This window comes from Adiantum capillus-veneris, chromosome 2, assembly GCF_014529385.1.
Source record: "Adiantum capillus-veneris isolate H3 chromosome 2, ASM1452938v2, whole genome shotgun sequence".
Lineage (NCBI taxonomy): Eukaryota > Viridiplantae > Streptophyta > Polypodiopsida > Polypodiales > Pteridaceae > Adiantum > Adiantum capillus-veneris.
Window position 1 is genome coordinate 116,531,302 of NC_140932.1, and position 14,203 is coordinate 116,545,504.

At 43.1% G+C, this 14,203-nt stretch overlaps 1 protein-coding gene across 4 annotated transcripts in view; it reads left to right on the forward strand.

The window, feature by feature from the left end:
• Positions 1 to 4,923: 4,923 nt before the first annotated feature.
• The window catches only part of LOC147463443 (WAT1-related protein At4g19185-like), an 81,907-nt gene continuing 72,627 nt past the window's right edge, over positions 4,924 to 14,203 (forward strand). Inside the window, exons 1-3 of one of the 4 annotated variants that reach the window (XM_086488872.1) lie at positions 4,965 to 4,983; positions 5,106 to 5,194; positions 5,431 to 5,676. In XM_086488872.1, coding sequence (XP_086344998.1) covers positions 5,447 to 5,676 — 230 coding nt within the window. In that variant the 5' untranslated portion in view covers positions 4,965 to 4,983; positions 5,106 to 5,194; positions 5,431 to 5,446. Of the gene's footprint in view, positions 5,259 to 5,430; positions 5,677 to 14,203 lie in introns of all 4 variants that reach the window. The other 3 variants (XM_086488863.1, XM_086488881.1, XM_086488889.1) reach the window with 3 other exon arrangements.

Consider the following 14,203-nt stretch of genomic DNA (forward strand, 5'->3'; position numbering starts at 1 on the left):
CCCATCTTGTGGGCTTGTATGCCTAGCTTGGTGGTCAACTCCGTGGATATGAAGTTGTGAGTTGAACCAGGGTCAAACAAAATAAAGGCATCGTGCTCTTGCATCTTTCCCCAAGCATAGGAAAGAGAAATCCTTGGCACTGAGCATCCTCTTTTGGAGCTTCAAACATAGAGGCTCTAGGAGTCTCATTGCGGGCAATTCTCTTGGAGAAAGGACGATAACCATGGCCTTGCTCCCCACACTTAAAAACATTTGTGGTCCTTATGAACAGCTTCTAGCTCTTTAGGAGAGAGTTTATATTTACTTTATATTTACCTTTGTAAACTCCCTTCTCCTTGGACCGATTGTTGTTGTTGTTGGAATAGCCTTGGTAGGAATTTTGGGCATTGGTTTTCCTCTTGGCATCACTTTTGTCTTTATTTTCCATGGGCTTGACATTCCGTCTAGCCCCTTCTTGGAAATTGATACGCGAAGCAACCATCGTGTGGTGGATTACTTCGATGATAGAACCAGGCCGTTGAGAGTTGACATACTCGGCCATCTCTTTGGGTAATCCCGCACATAATTGTTGCTTTTGCTCGACAAAGTCTATCTTTTGAAGGATAGTAGCCTTGAGATGTAAATCCCAAAACTTGTCCACATATTTGTGGATAGACTCATGAGAGAGAAGCTTTAAACTCCGCCATTCGATGAGCACTTTGCCCTCTACATTTCTTGCAAGGAATTGCTTCATGATGGAAACTCGTAGAGTTTTCCATGTCTTTGGGACTTCGCTGTTGCCACGAAGGCTAGCCCACCATTGATGAGTCGATTTTTGGAAGTGCATAGCTACATGGCATAGCTTGGAGGACTCTGTGAAGCTCTCGTCTCCAAAGGCCACATCAAATTGTTGGATGAAGGCCAATACTTTGTCAGTAGCACCAAAGGTGCCCTCATAGGTGAGAAAAGAGATACTCTTTCCTCCCTCTTTGAACTTCTTGAGCTTTTGGGACCTTCGCCATGCAGAGTAAGCTTTGCGATATCCTCCCTCTTGTATTCTCTAGAAGAATAGCCATAGCTTTCATTGGTAGAGGAGGAAGGTGAAGAAGAAGAATAAGAGGGTGACCTCTTTCTTGCCCTTTTCTTCCTTTGTTTCCTCTCTTCCTTTTTGAAGTGACGAAGAGAAGGACTATGGGTTAACCGTTTGCTCTTGGGAGGAGTTGGCGATCATTTAGTCCACCGTCTTCATGGAGCCACATCTTCGGAGGAACTTAAGAATTCATTACTTTCTTGTTCTTTGGATTCCTCCTCGTATGGGAGAGAGTCTTCTTTTGGGGGTCTAATCAAGAGGCCTCCTAAGATCTCTCTCCTCTTGGAGAGGAAAGGAGATCCCATAAGCACGAAGTTGTTGAGTAACTTCGGCTTGCAAAGCGGGGTTGCCCATAACTTGTTGCAACCTAGTAACAAGATAATTAACAAACATGGGGGCATCATCATTAGCACCTTCATGTGCAAAATCAAAATTATCAATGTTCATTCTGCTCTCTTGGTTATTGTCAGCCATGTTAATCAAACTTATGTGTTTACTTAGTGTATGCTTTGGCAATAAAACCTTAGTTGCTACTCCTCTTAGCCTTTGAAAATAGGCACTTAAGTATCTACACCCACGGCTCGAATTGGTTAATTATAGAGAGTATTGGAGTGAGTCTAACATAGCAAAGTTATTGAGGGATAGCTCCTTTTGGACTTCTTATGGCTCAATAATGGTAAAGCCGTAGGCAAGTCTCAAAAGACTCCATTATTAAGACCAAAGCTCCCAAGGTGTGCACCATATCCCACATAGTGGGCTCAACAAAACCCATAATAGATCCCAGTCCCACTTACTGTAATATAATTAACAAAATCAACCATTAATAGGCTACTTAAGGACCTATCTTCTTAAGCAAGAAAAGAGAAATCAAATGTTCTGATACCAATGTAATGGAAATGACCTATGAACTTTGAGAGTAATAAAGAAATTAGATGAAACACTTTTGTGAGATTACTTTGTGAGCATAGCGGGTGAACTTAATTGATGGTAGCAACATAAACATGGTATTTAGTTAACTTGGAATGAACAATACTTTTGCAAGAGAGAGAGTTTAGAGAACATGACAATAGTTGAGGATCGGATTCATACGGAGCCGGTCCCTCCTCCAATAGGCATTTGTATTATAGTTTCTCCCATCAAGAGAGACTTGGTACAATACAATCTTTGTATTCCTTGTGACCTTGATGATGCAATGAAAATGGAAAGCTTCATGCATCACAAGCATAACATAAACTTTGTAGAAAACTCAGTCCCAAGACCTCAAACACCTTCGAAGGTGGAGCGAGCTAGCGGGGAATGAGGGTAGGGCACAGGAAGAAGAAACATTCCATAGGAGAAAGAAATAGTTCCTCACTTATCATCACTCTGCTTGCTAGCATACATAATAACATAGTAATGAAGATGGAGAAGATGGCAAGCTCAAGCATTGAAGCATGGCTCTTGGTTAGATTTGCATTCCATAGCCAAGAGTGTTGGTGTAGGTTCTCACTTCTCACAAGCTTGGAGAAGGAGGTGGAGTTCCTCAACTTTCACCAAGTGAGAATGATCCACAAAATAAGTATGTGTGTGTGGTGTATTACCCCCCCCCCCCCCCCCCCCCCCCAGCACCCCCCTTGCTTGCTTGGGACGAGTTCTAGCCTTTCCACATGCATCAAGCTCATTGGACCCCTCTCCCCCTAGGCAATCACATGCAACATGCATTCAAGTACATGGGTAGTCTTTGGACAAGTGTCCTCCTTACCCCTTAGAGAGAGAGAGAGCTTGAAAATATATAGATATTTGTTGGATGGAACTAGAAGCTCGTTGGACCCCTCTTTAGCTCAACCAATAGCATTCAAGCACACCATGTGGCTAAGCATAGAGAGAGTTTGACATGTGTCCCATGTGCCCCTTGAGAAAAGGGGTGCCCTTTGGGTGAGTGGGAGGTTAAGTCTTCCCTAACTTTGGGACTTTCCCCCTCCTTTGTAGGGTCTCTTTTTGACTCAAGCACCTTACCCCCCATGCATGGGAAGCTTCTCAAGCACCTTCCACTATGCAACTTGTGATGGTGAATCGCAAAAAAAGATTCTTTAAAATGTTTTGTGTTTGATGGAAGTCTAGCTTAGCCAAAATATTGAAGAACTCTCATTCTTGGTCGAGCACTTTTAGATCTTCATGCAAAATGTTGAATACTATACAAAAGTTCTACACAAAGTAATTTGTCTATGATGGCTATGTGTTTATAGTCGACACGATGGTGAGGGAATAAAGGGCCGACATGAAGAGTTGGGATAGGCAATGCAAGGAATGTAGGTTGAGGTAGTAGCTAAATGCTAGCAAAGAGGTACAAAGGTATAACAACAACAAGTGGATGTGCAATTAGAACCATCAACAAGACAAGAGTTGTTCGGATAGCTTGTTGTGCTAGATAATGCTCTTGTGCACATACATGCCAACTAAAACACTCTTTACCAGGTGCACAATGTCCTAGAGAAGCCCCCTTTGTGCATCATCATTTTGGAGTGCGAGATGTTGAAAGGCTACAAGGCCAACAAGTTTTGATTATTGTTTTGAATGGATGTAGTGTGAGGAAATCCTTCTATATGAAGTGACCTGTGTGTCCATCCTTAAAATCTTGTGGTGTGGTTGGAGCCATCTACAAGGGAACGCAAATTCGAGACAAAAGTTGTTGAGGCATCATGTTAAGCTTGGTCGATATCTTGTGGACATGCATGCCATGTGTGGTACTCTTCACCATGTGCACAATGTCCTAAAGAAGCCCCCTTCTCACAATTTCATCTCTTGAAGTGTGCTAATTGCAAGAGATGTTGAAAAACAACAAGGCTGACAAGATTTCAATAATTTTGGTCAGATGCAGCACGGGACGTCTTTCCAAATGTATTTGTGCATTGTCAAAGCTTGACTCGTGATTGGGACCATTGACAAGGGAATGCAAATCCATGACGATATTTTGACTCAGGGGTGTTAAAAGGATTTTGCTTTGATGTTGTGCCCTTGTGAATATTAATGTAAAGTGTGGTGCTCTTCGCTAGGTGCAAAGTACAACGGCTCCCTTCCGACGATGTTTGGGGTATCATATTGTGCAAGGCCCCTCTTGTATACTTCTGTCATCATCGCCAGCTTTACCTTATCTCCCTTGTCATTTCCATCTTGATAAAATATTTCTAAAGCTAGATATCTAAGAGTTATACAATGGTGTTCGACCTCTTGTATACTTGTATCATCGACGCTAGCTTTCCCTTATCTCCCTTGTCATTTCCACCTCGATAAGCTATTTCTGAAGCTGGAGATCTAAGACTTGCAAACTTGTATAGTGCTAGAGGAGGTGTCATGTATCGTGACCCTCCAACATTGGAGGAGATAATAAGCATATGAGGGAAGGGCACGTTCCCTATGGTTTATAAACATTGGGTGAGGAGGGTACCACCTCCTTGCCATACACACATGTTGTTTTTTACTTTTTTCATAGGCACATCATATGAGCACTTAATGTATCGATCATGATCTTTTGAAAACCATGCTTGTAAAATTTGTATTGCTATTCAAATCTGGTTTTCTCTAAACTTGCGAGTTTTGGACATTGAATGAATTGTAACCAAACATCTTACAATGCAAAATTTAGGTACTATTACTTTCTATTAAAACATGCCATATTCAATGATAGTTTACATTATGGAAGGCTATGATCATACTTTAAAAAGTGGAGGTTGTGTGGACATATTGTTTAAAACAAAAAGGTGAGGTTGTGGCCATATTGTTTTAAACAAACATTATGTCTGCACCACAACAAACAAACAAAGGGAAAATATAGATTCCTTCAAGAGATATTCTCTCTCTCTCCCTCTCCCTCTCTCTCTCTATCGAAGGCGGGGACATGTGAGGGTCTTTCTAACAATTGGCTTCATGGTCAAAGGGTAAGCAAATTCACGGTGCATGGTGCACTGCTTAATACTTGAACTCCATGAATCTTCCAAGCAATGTGAACGTGGCACACTCCTACTAGTTTGATTAAGACAGTCCTTAATTGCTAGCGAAGCCCATTAAGAGGCTTTGTAGATTGTCAAGCTCCTCAAGCGATCATCAATGAACTCATCGAGCGATCACCAGGTCAGGCTCGATCACCAGGTCAGAAGCTTTGTCAAGCATTAGTATAATTTGATCGCGCATCAACCCATTTTCAGCAGTTCGGGTTCGTCTTATTTCTCAGCTCATTTCTCTGATTGCGTGTAGTTGATTGTGCATGGAGAGAGAGAGAGAGAGAGAGAGAGAGAGAGAGAGAGAGAGAGAGAGATTGAGAGATTTTTGAAACGGCTGCGTTGGCTTTTTAAAATCTATCTGTATGCAACACGTTTTTGCTTCAGGAGGCAGACTGATCATATGCAGAGAGGGCCAGTTGCAATGCAGGATCCTGCAAAAGCCCACCTTGCCCTTGCTTTCGTGCAGCTCAGTTATGGTGGGTACCATGTCATCAGCAAAATGGCCCTTTCTGTTGGCATCAACCAGCTGGTTTTCTGCATCATCCGTGACCTCATTGCGCTTGCTGTTCTTGCTCCCTTGGCTTACTTCAAGGAAAGGTGGTTATTTCCCCCCCTTTTTTTTTCAGAAAGGTGCTTCTTCATGTCCTACTTATTGCTTTCAAACTGGTTGTTGTATTTGGTTTGACTTCTAAGGGTCTGCCTTTTCTGCCTAATTTGTTGTTAAAATAGCTGCCATTGTTGTTTATGTCATGGCTTGGAGTAATAACCATTGTTGTCAAGTTATTGGCATGAAGATTAATTGTGAAGTGATGAGATGTGGAGTGAATTGAGATATGAGACCTACCCTTCAATATATTGCTCCCTCATAGGAAAAGGTAGGAGCTTATATGTGACTTCAGCATAAAGCCGGAGTTTATATTTAATTTATACACACGGTTTCTTGATTCTGTCCCCTGGATTTAGAGTGTATATGAGCATGTATAGAGTGTCAGTACAGTTGTCACGTCTGTATTATATGTGGAAACTAAACAAGCCGTTGAGTTAAGGGTTAGTGCTGCAAATACAACATGACAAGAAGCTCAAGAGCACACATCAAAGAATATGACTGTTACAAGGTATGTAGAGTTCAAAACATGATGTTCTCTTAGCTCATGCGAAATAATTTCTAAAGGGAGAACAACTACTTTTGCAATCCTTAAAGTCTTCACATGTGTCACTCCCATAATATGCTAACAGTTTTCCTTTGTGAGTGATGAGGTGAACAAGCACTGGCACTAAAGTCTAAATGGAAGGGGTGAGGGTCTAATCCACACAAGGGACTAGGCCTAAGGCTTTACAAAAAGCTTCAAAGTTCTCATCAAACAAAGTCTTTGCGAAAAGATGTTTGATGTTGACTGCTTCCATAGGGCCAAGCTGATCTCATTTGCTGAAGTCTCTTTATGACACAAGGATTACGTACGTCAATGTGTTTGGCGCTCAAGGAAATCTCAAAGCGGCACTCCTCCATATCGAAGCACTCTTGCTGTTTGTAACCACTCTTATTGACACTTAAAAGCATAGTTGCATTCAAATTCGTTTGAAATGATAATCAGACGTAGGAAAAAGTTTAAAAAAGTTGGAGTTCTAAATCGGGTTTCAAACTTGACCCTAATTGGGTTCTAAGCATTGGGTTTCTTTTGCAATGATTACTAGTGCATAATGATTATGCTACTTGCTTGTAAATACTCTATTTTAATACTCTATGGTTAGTTGGATTTGACTGCTACAACGTGTTTCAAAAATGCTCAAAACAAGGTTGCGTTTGAAATGGCCCAAGGGTCTGAATCAAACTTTTTTCATACTTTCAAACTCGTCCGTGTTTGACGTTTGATCGGCGCTTGAAAAAACTATGCTCAAAAGCGTGACAACAAGGAGCAAGATCTAGATCCTAGAAGACGTAGCAAATCAGCCCAAGGAGGTGCCTCATTGTAGGAGTTGCTTGGAGCCATTGCATGAACATCAAGGTACGTATCTTGACATCTTTGTTTTAATTCACAAGCAAATATCACTCTGGTGATGAAGGGGAGGGGGGTTCTTGAGAGGGCTGCCTGTGACCCATCTGTCTAAATTGGCTTTATTTTAGAGACATATAATTCTAAATGAATTATTGGATATAATTGGATTCATAAGTGAGAGGATTTCCTCGCTTGAGACATTCAAGTACGGGTATTCCAAGTGCGCCACTCAAAAGAATGATGAGAGCACTGTGAATGGGAATATCTGTTTGGCCACCAAGAACGGATACTTCTTATGCATCGGTGACAGAGAGCATCGAGAAGAAGTGTTCAACCATCAGGAATGGACATGTCTTATGTGTCATGGGATGGGCGACATAGTTGTTTTGTAAGTTTGGTGAGTGAGAGACTGATTGATGGGTAGTCCCGATGTGTCAAACGGCGGGTGACAGAAGCATCGAGTACGGAATATTCTCTAGTCAGAGTAGATTCCGAACCGAGTTAGAGCTGTGCACAAGAGACAAGCACATGAATGAAGATGGGTTCTAAGTAGCTTTAAGGAAATGCAGTTGCTTTTTGAAATAGCGAGTTGCTTTTTGAGTGCTTTTCGGGAAAGTAGATGCTTTCTTGTATGTTAGCATTGCATTTGTGCAGACTGCATTTAGGGATGCCTGGTTGTGAATGTGTAAGCATAATTTTCAGCTTATAAGTGTTTACTGAGTTTTTGTCAGGTCCAACCATTTTTAAAAATTGTTTGCTTGCCCACTTAATAAGTGGGCAATCATTGATAAAAAAAGCCCAACAAAAACTGGGCACTCCCAATTTTTGGCTATTCCACAGTTTTATTAGAGTTTTGGCATCTCAAGTGAACTGCCCAAAGTGATCCCATTATTTATTTTGACTTTTAGGTATTTGGGCCTATCCTGGATTCATCTAGGTATATTTTTTAGTCGTATAGCAGACATGTAGACTTCACATTGTGAAGTTTTCATCCGAGTTATGACCAGTTGATATTGTGCTAATTCTTTCAATCTTTTGCGGTGCGTATGCCCTATCAACTACCTCATTTTTGTGCTAATTTTTTCGATTTAATGCTTCTTTTAGTGCTAGGCTTCATTATGGCTGAGTCTTCCCTTGATCTGCGGAGTCATGACAGAAACTCAGTACGCTGAACTTTGTGTTGATGTATGCTCATGTGTGTGTGTTGTGTTTGGGAGCATATGTTAGTACCTAGTTCTACACCCACTATTGGGCACTGACGACGTTAGTGGGGATGTCGTGGTATTTAGTCAATACTATGCATGATGGAGCTGATGGTTATATTGTCTTGTGGGTGACTACCATGGGTTTGTACCTTGCACTTTCCTTTTAAGGGTGAATCTGGGCCTATCCTGGATTCATCTAGGTATATTTTTTAGTCGTATAGCGGACATGCAGACTTCACATTGTGAAGTTTTCGTCCGAGTTACGAACAGTTGATATTGTGCTAATTCTTTCAATCTTTTGCGGTGCGTATGCCCTATAAACTACCCCATTTTTGCGCTAATTTTTCGATTTAATGCTTCTTTTAGTGCTAGGCTTCATTATGGCTGAGTGTGCCCTTGATCTCCGGAGTCATGACAGAAACTCAGTACGTTGAACTTTGTGTTGATGTATGCTCATGTGTGTGTGTGTGTGGTGTGTGTGTTGTGTTTGGGAGCATATGTTAGTACCTAGTTCTACACCCACTATTGGGCACTGACGACGTTAGTGGGGATGTCGTGGTATTTAGTCAATACTATGCATGATGGAGCTGATGGTTATATTGTCTTGTGGGTGACTACCATGGGTCTGTACCTTGCACTTTCCTTTTAAGGGTGAATCTGGGCCTATCCCGGATTCATCTAGGTATATTTATTTTACTTATTTGTCAAAGTCTGGGTAGGGCAATTTACTGAGGTGGGTATATATATGACCCCTTGCCCCCATTGTACATTGTATGAATTTATTCATTGCCAAGGTTGGTTGGTTCAGGAGACTCTCTCTCTCTCTCTCTCTCTCTCTCTCTCTCTCTCTCTCTCTCTCTCTCTCTCTCCCCCCCATCCCGCCCTTGGGCTCTATGCGCCTTGCTGGAAGAAGAGAACCCAATGTGATGCCTCCCCTTGCCGACGCCATCGCTTCTTCCCCCCCTACCCTGTGCAACGGGCGTTCTAAAACGCAAGCCAATTTCGGCGCCTAACTGCTCTTGGAGCGCCGTGGAAAGAGAATAGGCCACAACCATTAGCGTTTTATAACACTAGCCGCGACATCACCTTGGCACACCTTTGGCGTTACACGCTTGATAGCGTGAAGGACCACGACAATGACGACTGCAGAAAACATCCTCCCCACGCGGTGTTTTGAAACGTACCTAGCGTTGCTTGGTGATTGTAACCCCCCGACTGTTTTAAAACGCTGTCCTACCTCAACGACAAAGAGAACCCCCCCCCCCCCCCCCCCCCCCCCCCCCCCCCCCCCCATCTTGACTGTAGCGGCACCATCCCCCCCTTCCCCACCGGTGAGCTTGACGTTTTAAAACGCTGTAGCCGGGTGAAGAGGTAGGCACCTTGAGAAGAAGAGAGGGAATTTGCCCTTGGTGTTGGTGGCATGGGGGCAAAGGTTTTCAAGTCCCTTGGTAAGTTCTTGTGCAAAGATTTGGTGAAAGCGTGAACCCGTATGACGCCCTCTTTTTTTTGCGGAGTGTCAATTTGAGAAGTGGCTTGGAAGGAAAAGATCGTCTATGGGAAGGTGGCTTGCAAAAGCCCTAGAGGTATGTTGTACCGGCTTGGAAGGAGAGGTGTGAAAGAGGATCGGCTAAGGGCGAAGCGGTTTGGTGGAGTTCTGTGCAACCATCTTTTGGATTACAAGAAGGAGCAAAAGCTATTTCCAAATCTTGTACATACATGGCCCCCACCTTGCTTGAGCGCCAGCGACATCAACGACCAAAACCAACTATCGGCTATGGAAAGCAGATCAACCATCCAGTTAGCGGCCTATGCACAAGCTAAGTTCTCATGGAAACTGACAATTGTGTGGCTCAAGGTTGTGAAGCCAAAAGCAAATGTACGAGTTTGCTAGAGGACAAAGGCAAAGGCAAGCTTGACAAGGACGGCAGTACCGGTACTCATTTACTACTCAGTTAGCTGCATACAAGGTCCGAAAACCAATGTTATACATGTGACTCGACGCTTTGTTTGGCTCGGGAGTTTGAAGCCAAAGACAAAAGCAGAAACCCATAAAGAGACAAAGGTAAAGGCAAGGTGTATATAGATGATGGTGATAAAGATTTGACAGTGGAGATCGACATGGCACACATGGTGGCGACCACAGTGGCCACGACGCCAGATTTCTAGTCACAAGGCAATGCTGTCACTAGTTTTAGCCAAAGAGAGACTTGTGAGTGGCAAACAGGGCTTGTATAATTAATTTGGACCCTTGTGTTGGAGTTCAAGTTATCGGTGTTCGAACTCGTGGGTCGGAGTTCAAGGCACATGCATCTGGCAGGGAACCAATCAGACGTATCTAAAACACTATGGATGTGCGCGCCAATCCATTGTTGTTGGCCGGATTATGGACATGTTGTGTTCCAAAGTTCATTATCTTGGAGTATTTTAAATGTGATGTGTTCACAGTTCACGAATGGGGATTCTTGGACATAGTGTGGTCTACAATTCAAATTTTCTAAAAGGCAACCGATGCTCAAAATGGCATTCTTCTAAGGTACAAAATTGAGGGTAGAAAACCCGAGGTGTATCCAGCAAGGAGCTGTTGCCGGGTGTCCATGGTAGCTTCTTCATCGACTTGGTCTCACTATTTATGTCCACTATGAGTTGTAGAGAGGGTGTTGTGAGTTTTGGCATCTCAAGTGAATTGCCCAAAGTAATCCCATTATTTATTTTGGATTTTTGGTATATATTTTACTTAGTTGTCAAAGTCTGGGTATGGCAATGTACTGAGGTGGGTATATATGTGACCCCTTGTAACAGACTTGGACACTCCAAGTTGAGAATCTATCACGACAGCACAAATAAACACTTCAAAACAATTCACAGTTCACAATTGATTCGTCTGGCCTGGCAGAGTTCCGTGCCTAGAGATATTGGCCCCAAAGACTGGCGCCCCTTTCGGTATTTCTTTTTGTATTAGTCGGTGTTCAAAGTACAAGAGTGCAGGCAGGTGCTCAAACTCAGACTCTGCGTCCAGATGCTCTGAGTTATGAGGCCTTGCGCGATTACAAGGGATGCTAAAAGCAGAGCCCCAAAAGCTGTGAAATCAAAAGCACTTTAAAAAAGTAAAAGCCCTCTCTCTCTCTTGCTTATCAAATTAAAAGCAAAAGAGCTTCTTTCTCTCTCTCTGCCAATTTGTGTAAATAAAAGCAAAAAGGGCTCTCTCTCTCTCTCTCTCTCTCTCTCTCTCTGTGCAATTGCGTAGCCCAAAAAGCTGTAAAAACTGTCGCAAAAAGTGCCACGTCAGCAACCCTAAAAATCCATCGTAAATCGGGGGATTCCGTACGGCGTGCCACGTCAGCATGTTGCGCAAAATTTCCTCTGCCTACTTTCAGCAGGCTGCATTCCCCGGCTTGTCCATATCAGTATGTGTACACATGGGTAGCCACGTCACCGGTTTGTGACATATCTCCCTCCTGAAAGCATTGTAATTGCTATCGATTATGCCTGCAAAATAGACAGAAGCCATTTAAACTGCCTTAGCAGACACTGACTGTTAGTACTGACGCACTAGGAACACACATCTAGCACATGTACCAATCGACAGTCACATCATACGACATCACAGGACATCACTTGATGTCACAAAAATACGGAAGCATAAACTGACTTTTAATTGTATTTCAAATACTCAAGAGAATTAGAGAGAGAGAGGAAACACTTCATTGGGGACCAGAAGATGGGCTGGTCCCCCCTCATAAAGAGATTATCTTTATTACTAGGGGAGAATCTTTACAAGCACAGGAAGGGGGCAATAGCCCGTCCTCTATTCTTTCTTTTCTGCTTCTGACTGAGAGAGTGCGAAAGCTCCTCTTTGAATACTGAGAGGATTTTCCCTTTGCTATGAGATTTTGGGAAGCTCTCAAAAACGAGAGTCTATCTTCCACAAAACTCAACGGAAGCTCTCGAAAATGAGAGTCTACCTTCCGCTACCGTGTCTCTTTATGCATAATCATTCCTGCAACAAAAACAAGGGAGAAACACGCAAAAATGCACGCACACATGCTTGCTGTAATTTTGTGCACATAACCTGAAAGTGTTACCTGAGCACCTTCCAAAGCTGAAATAGAGACCTTTTTCGCGATGGAATCGCACCAAACTTTGTGTAATCGTAGTGTAGGTAGAGAAGAACTAGATTCTATGTGTATTTTGCTGAAACACCCTAAAAGAGATGCTTAGGGGCTGAAAACAGAGAATTTACAGCCACCACACTCTACAAAGAGAGTGCCTGCTGTAACTTCTCGCGATGAAACTTCACCAAAAGCTGGCTATGGCTATGAGAACCCTTGTTCTAAACAATGGGAGCACGAGACCACCTCATATGTCGCAAGGGGCTGCTCTGAAGCTTCCATGGAGGTCTCCAATGCGTAGAGCATACTCACAATAGGGCGTAGGAGCATTGCCAACACTGAGAAATGGGGGAGGGGGTGCTCTTATCAAGCCAGTAGGAAGAGGGGGCGCTAGGAAGAGAAAGAGGGTGAGAGTGAGAGTGGGAGAGCTAGTTTTGATTGATAATTGTGCCAAGTGGCACACTTAATAACTTTAAAACCATTCAACTCACATTTAAAAGTCCCTAGGCTATTAATGAAATGTGCAAATTAACTCACAATTGCACACACAGATGCTACTAATGAAATGTTAGCTGCTCCCCAGCACAATGCCGTACCGACATTGCTCTGGCATTACCTGTTCGCACTTGTCCGACCATTTGGTCCAACGCAAATAATTTAATTGACTTATCCTAAGGGCGTAAGGGCGTAAAATAATTCAGGCCTTAGAGTTACTATTGTTCTAAGGACCCCATCTCATTCCTGTGCTTGCACTAGCGCGCGTAATTTTCTGAGCCTGAAATCTGAGGCTACTATCTACCCCTTCATTGAAGACCCGATTTCCCAATCACTAGGGCTTCAGAGTATTTTCTGTTAGGGTCTCCTTGAGGTGCTCTGGTCCAAACTTGGGCGCACCTAAGGCCCCAGAACTGCTATATCTATTTTGATGTGCACACAACTAATCAGATAATTCATTTCTCGTAAATAAATTAATAATTTACGAAGTCTGACATAGTTACATCTCTCTTGGTTCTAAACAGTTGACCTCAATTGTAGAGCGTCAACATAACTGTGCAAGATGTCTGGGTAGTCCTTGAGATCGGACTCAGTCATCCACTTTGCATCTAAAGGGGTGTAATTCTTGAACTTGACTAAATACTTTCGATGTAGGCTCCCGGATTGTCTCTCAGAGTGGTGTATTATCTGTTCAGGTTGAAGGATTTCCTTAGTCTCTTCTACTTCTCGAGGATCTTCTTGTACTGGTGCCACTAGAGGATGTCCAACATATGGTCGGAGGAGACTTACATGAAAAGCATTATGGATGCGCCAATGAGGAGGCAAATCCAATCTAAAAGTCACGTCATTGACTTTATGCAAGGTGCAACGGAATGAATGTTGAACTTTGCTCAAGATGAGTGCTCCGAACTGTGCTCAAGGGTTCCTTTTACTTACGGAAGGGAGAGCTTTCCGTTCCTTCAATGAGAGAGTGCAATGGACACAAACAAAGTGAATGGACACTATGAATGGAAGTGCATGAGATTGAGAGAGAATACAACACCAAAGACGTTGTAAAAACCCTCCTTCGAAGGCCCCACTCTCTATGGCGAGAGCGGTCTACTATTGATTGCACAAATCTCTACAATGCTTGGACTTGCCGACGATGTCGACGAGGATGAGGACGACGACGAGACGGGCTGAAATCTGAAAACGCCAAGGGCTGAAATCTGCAAATCTTGTACTGAATTTTGACTCTATGTCAATGACGACGGCGATGACGAGGATGCAACGACGACGCATTGAAAACGCAGATGCTGAAATCTGCGTTTTCCGGGCTGTGAAACTACAAACTTCGGGAGATCTGACCGTGCGG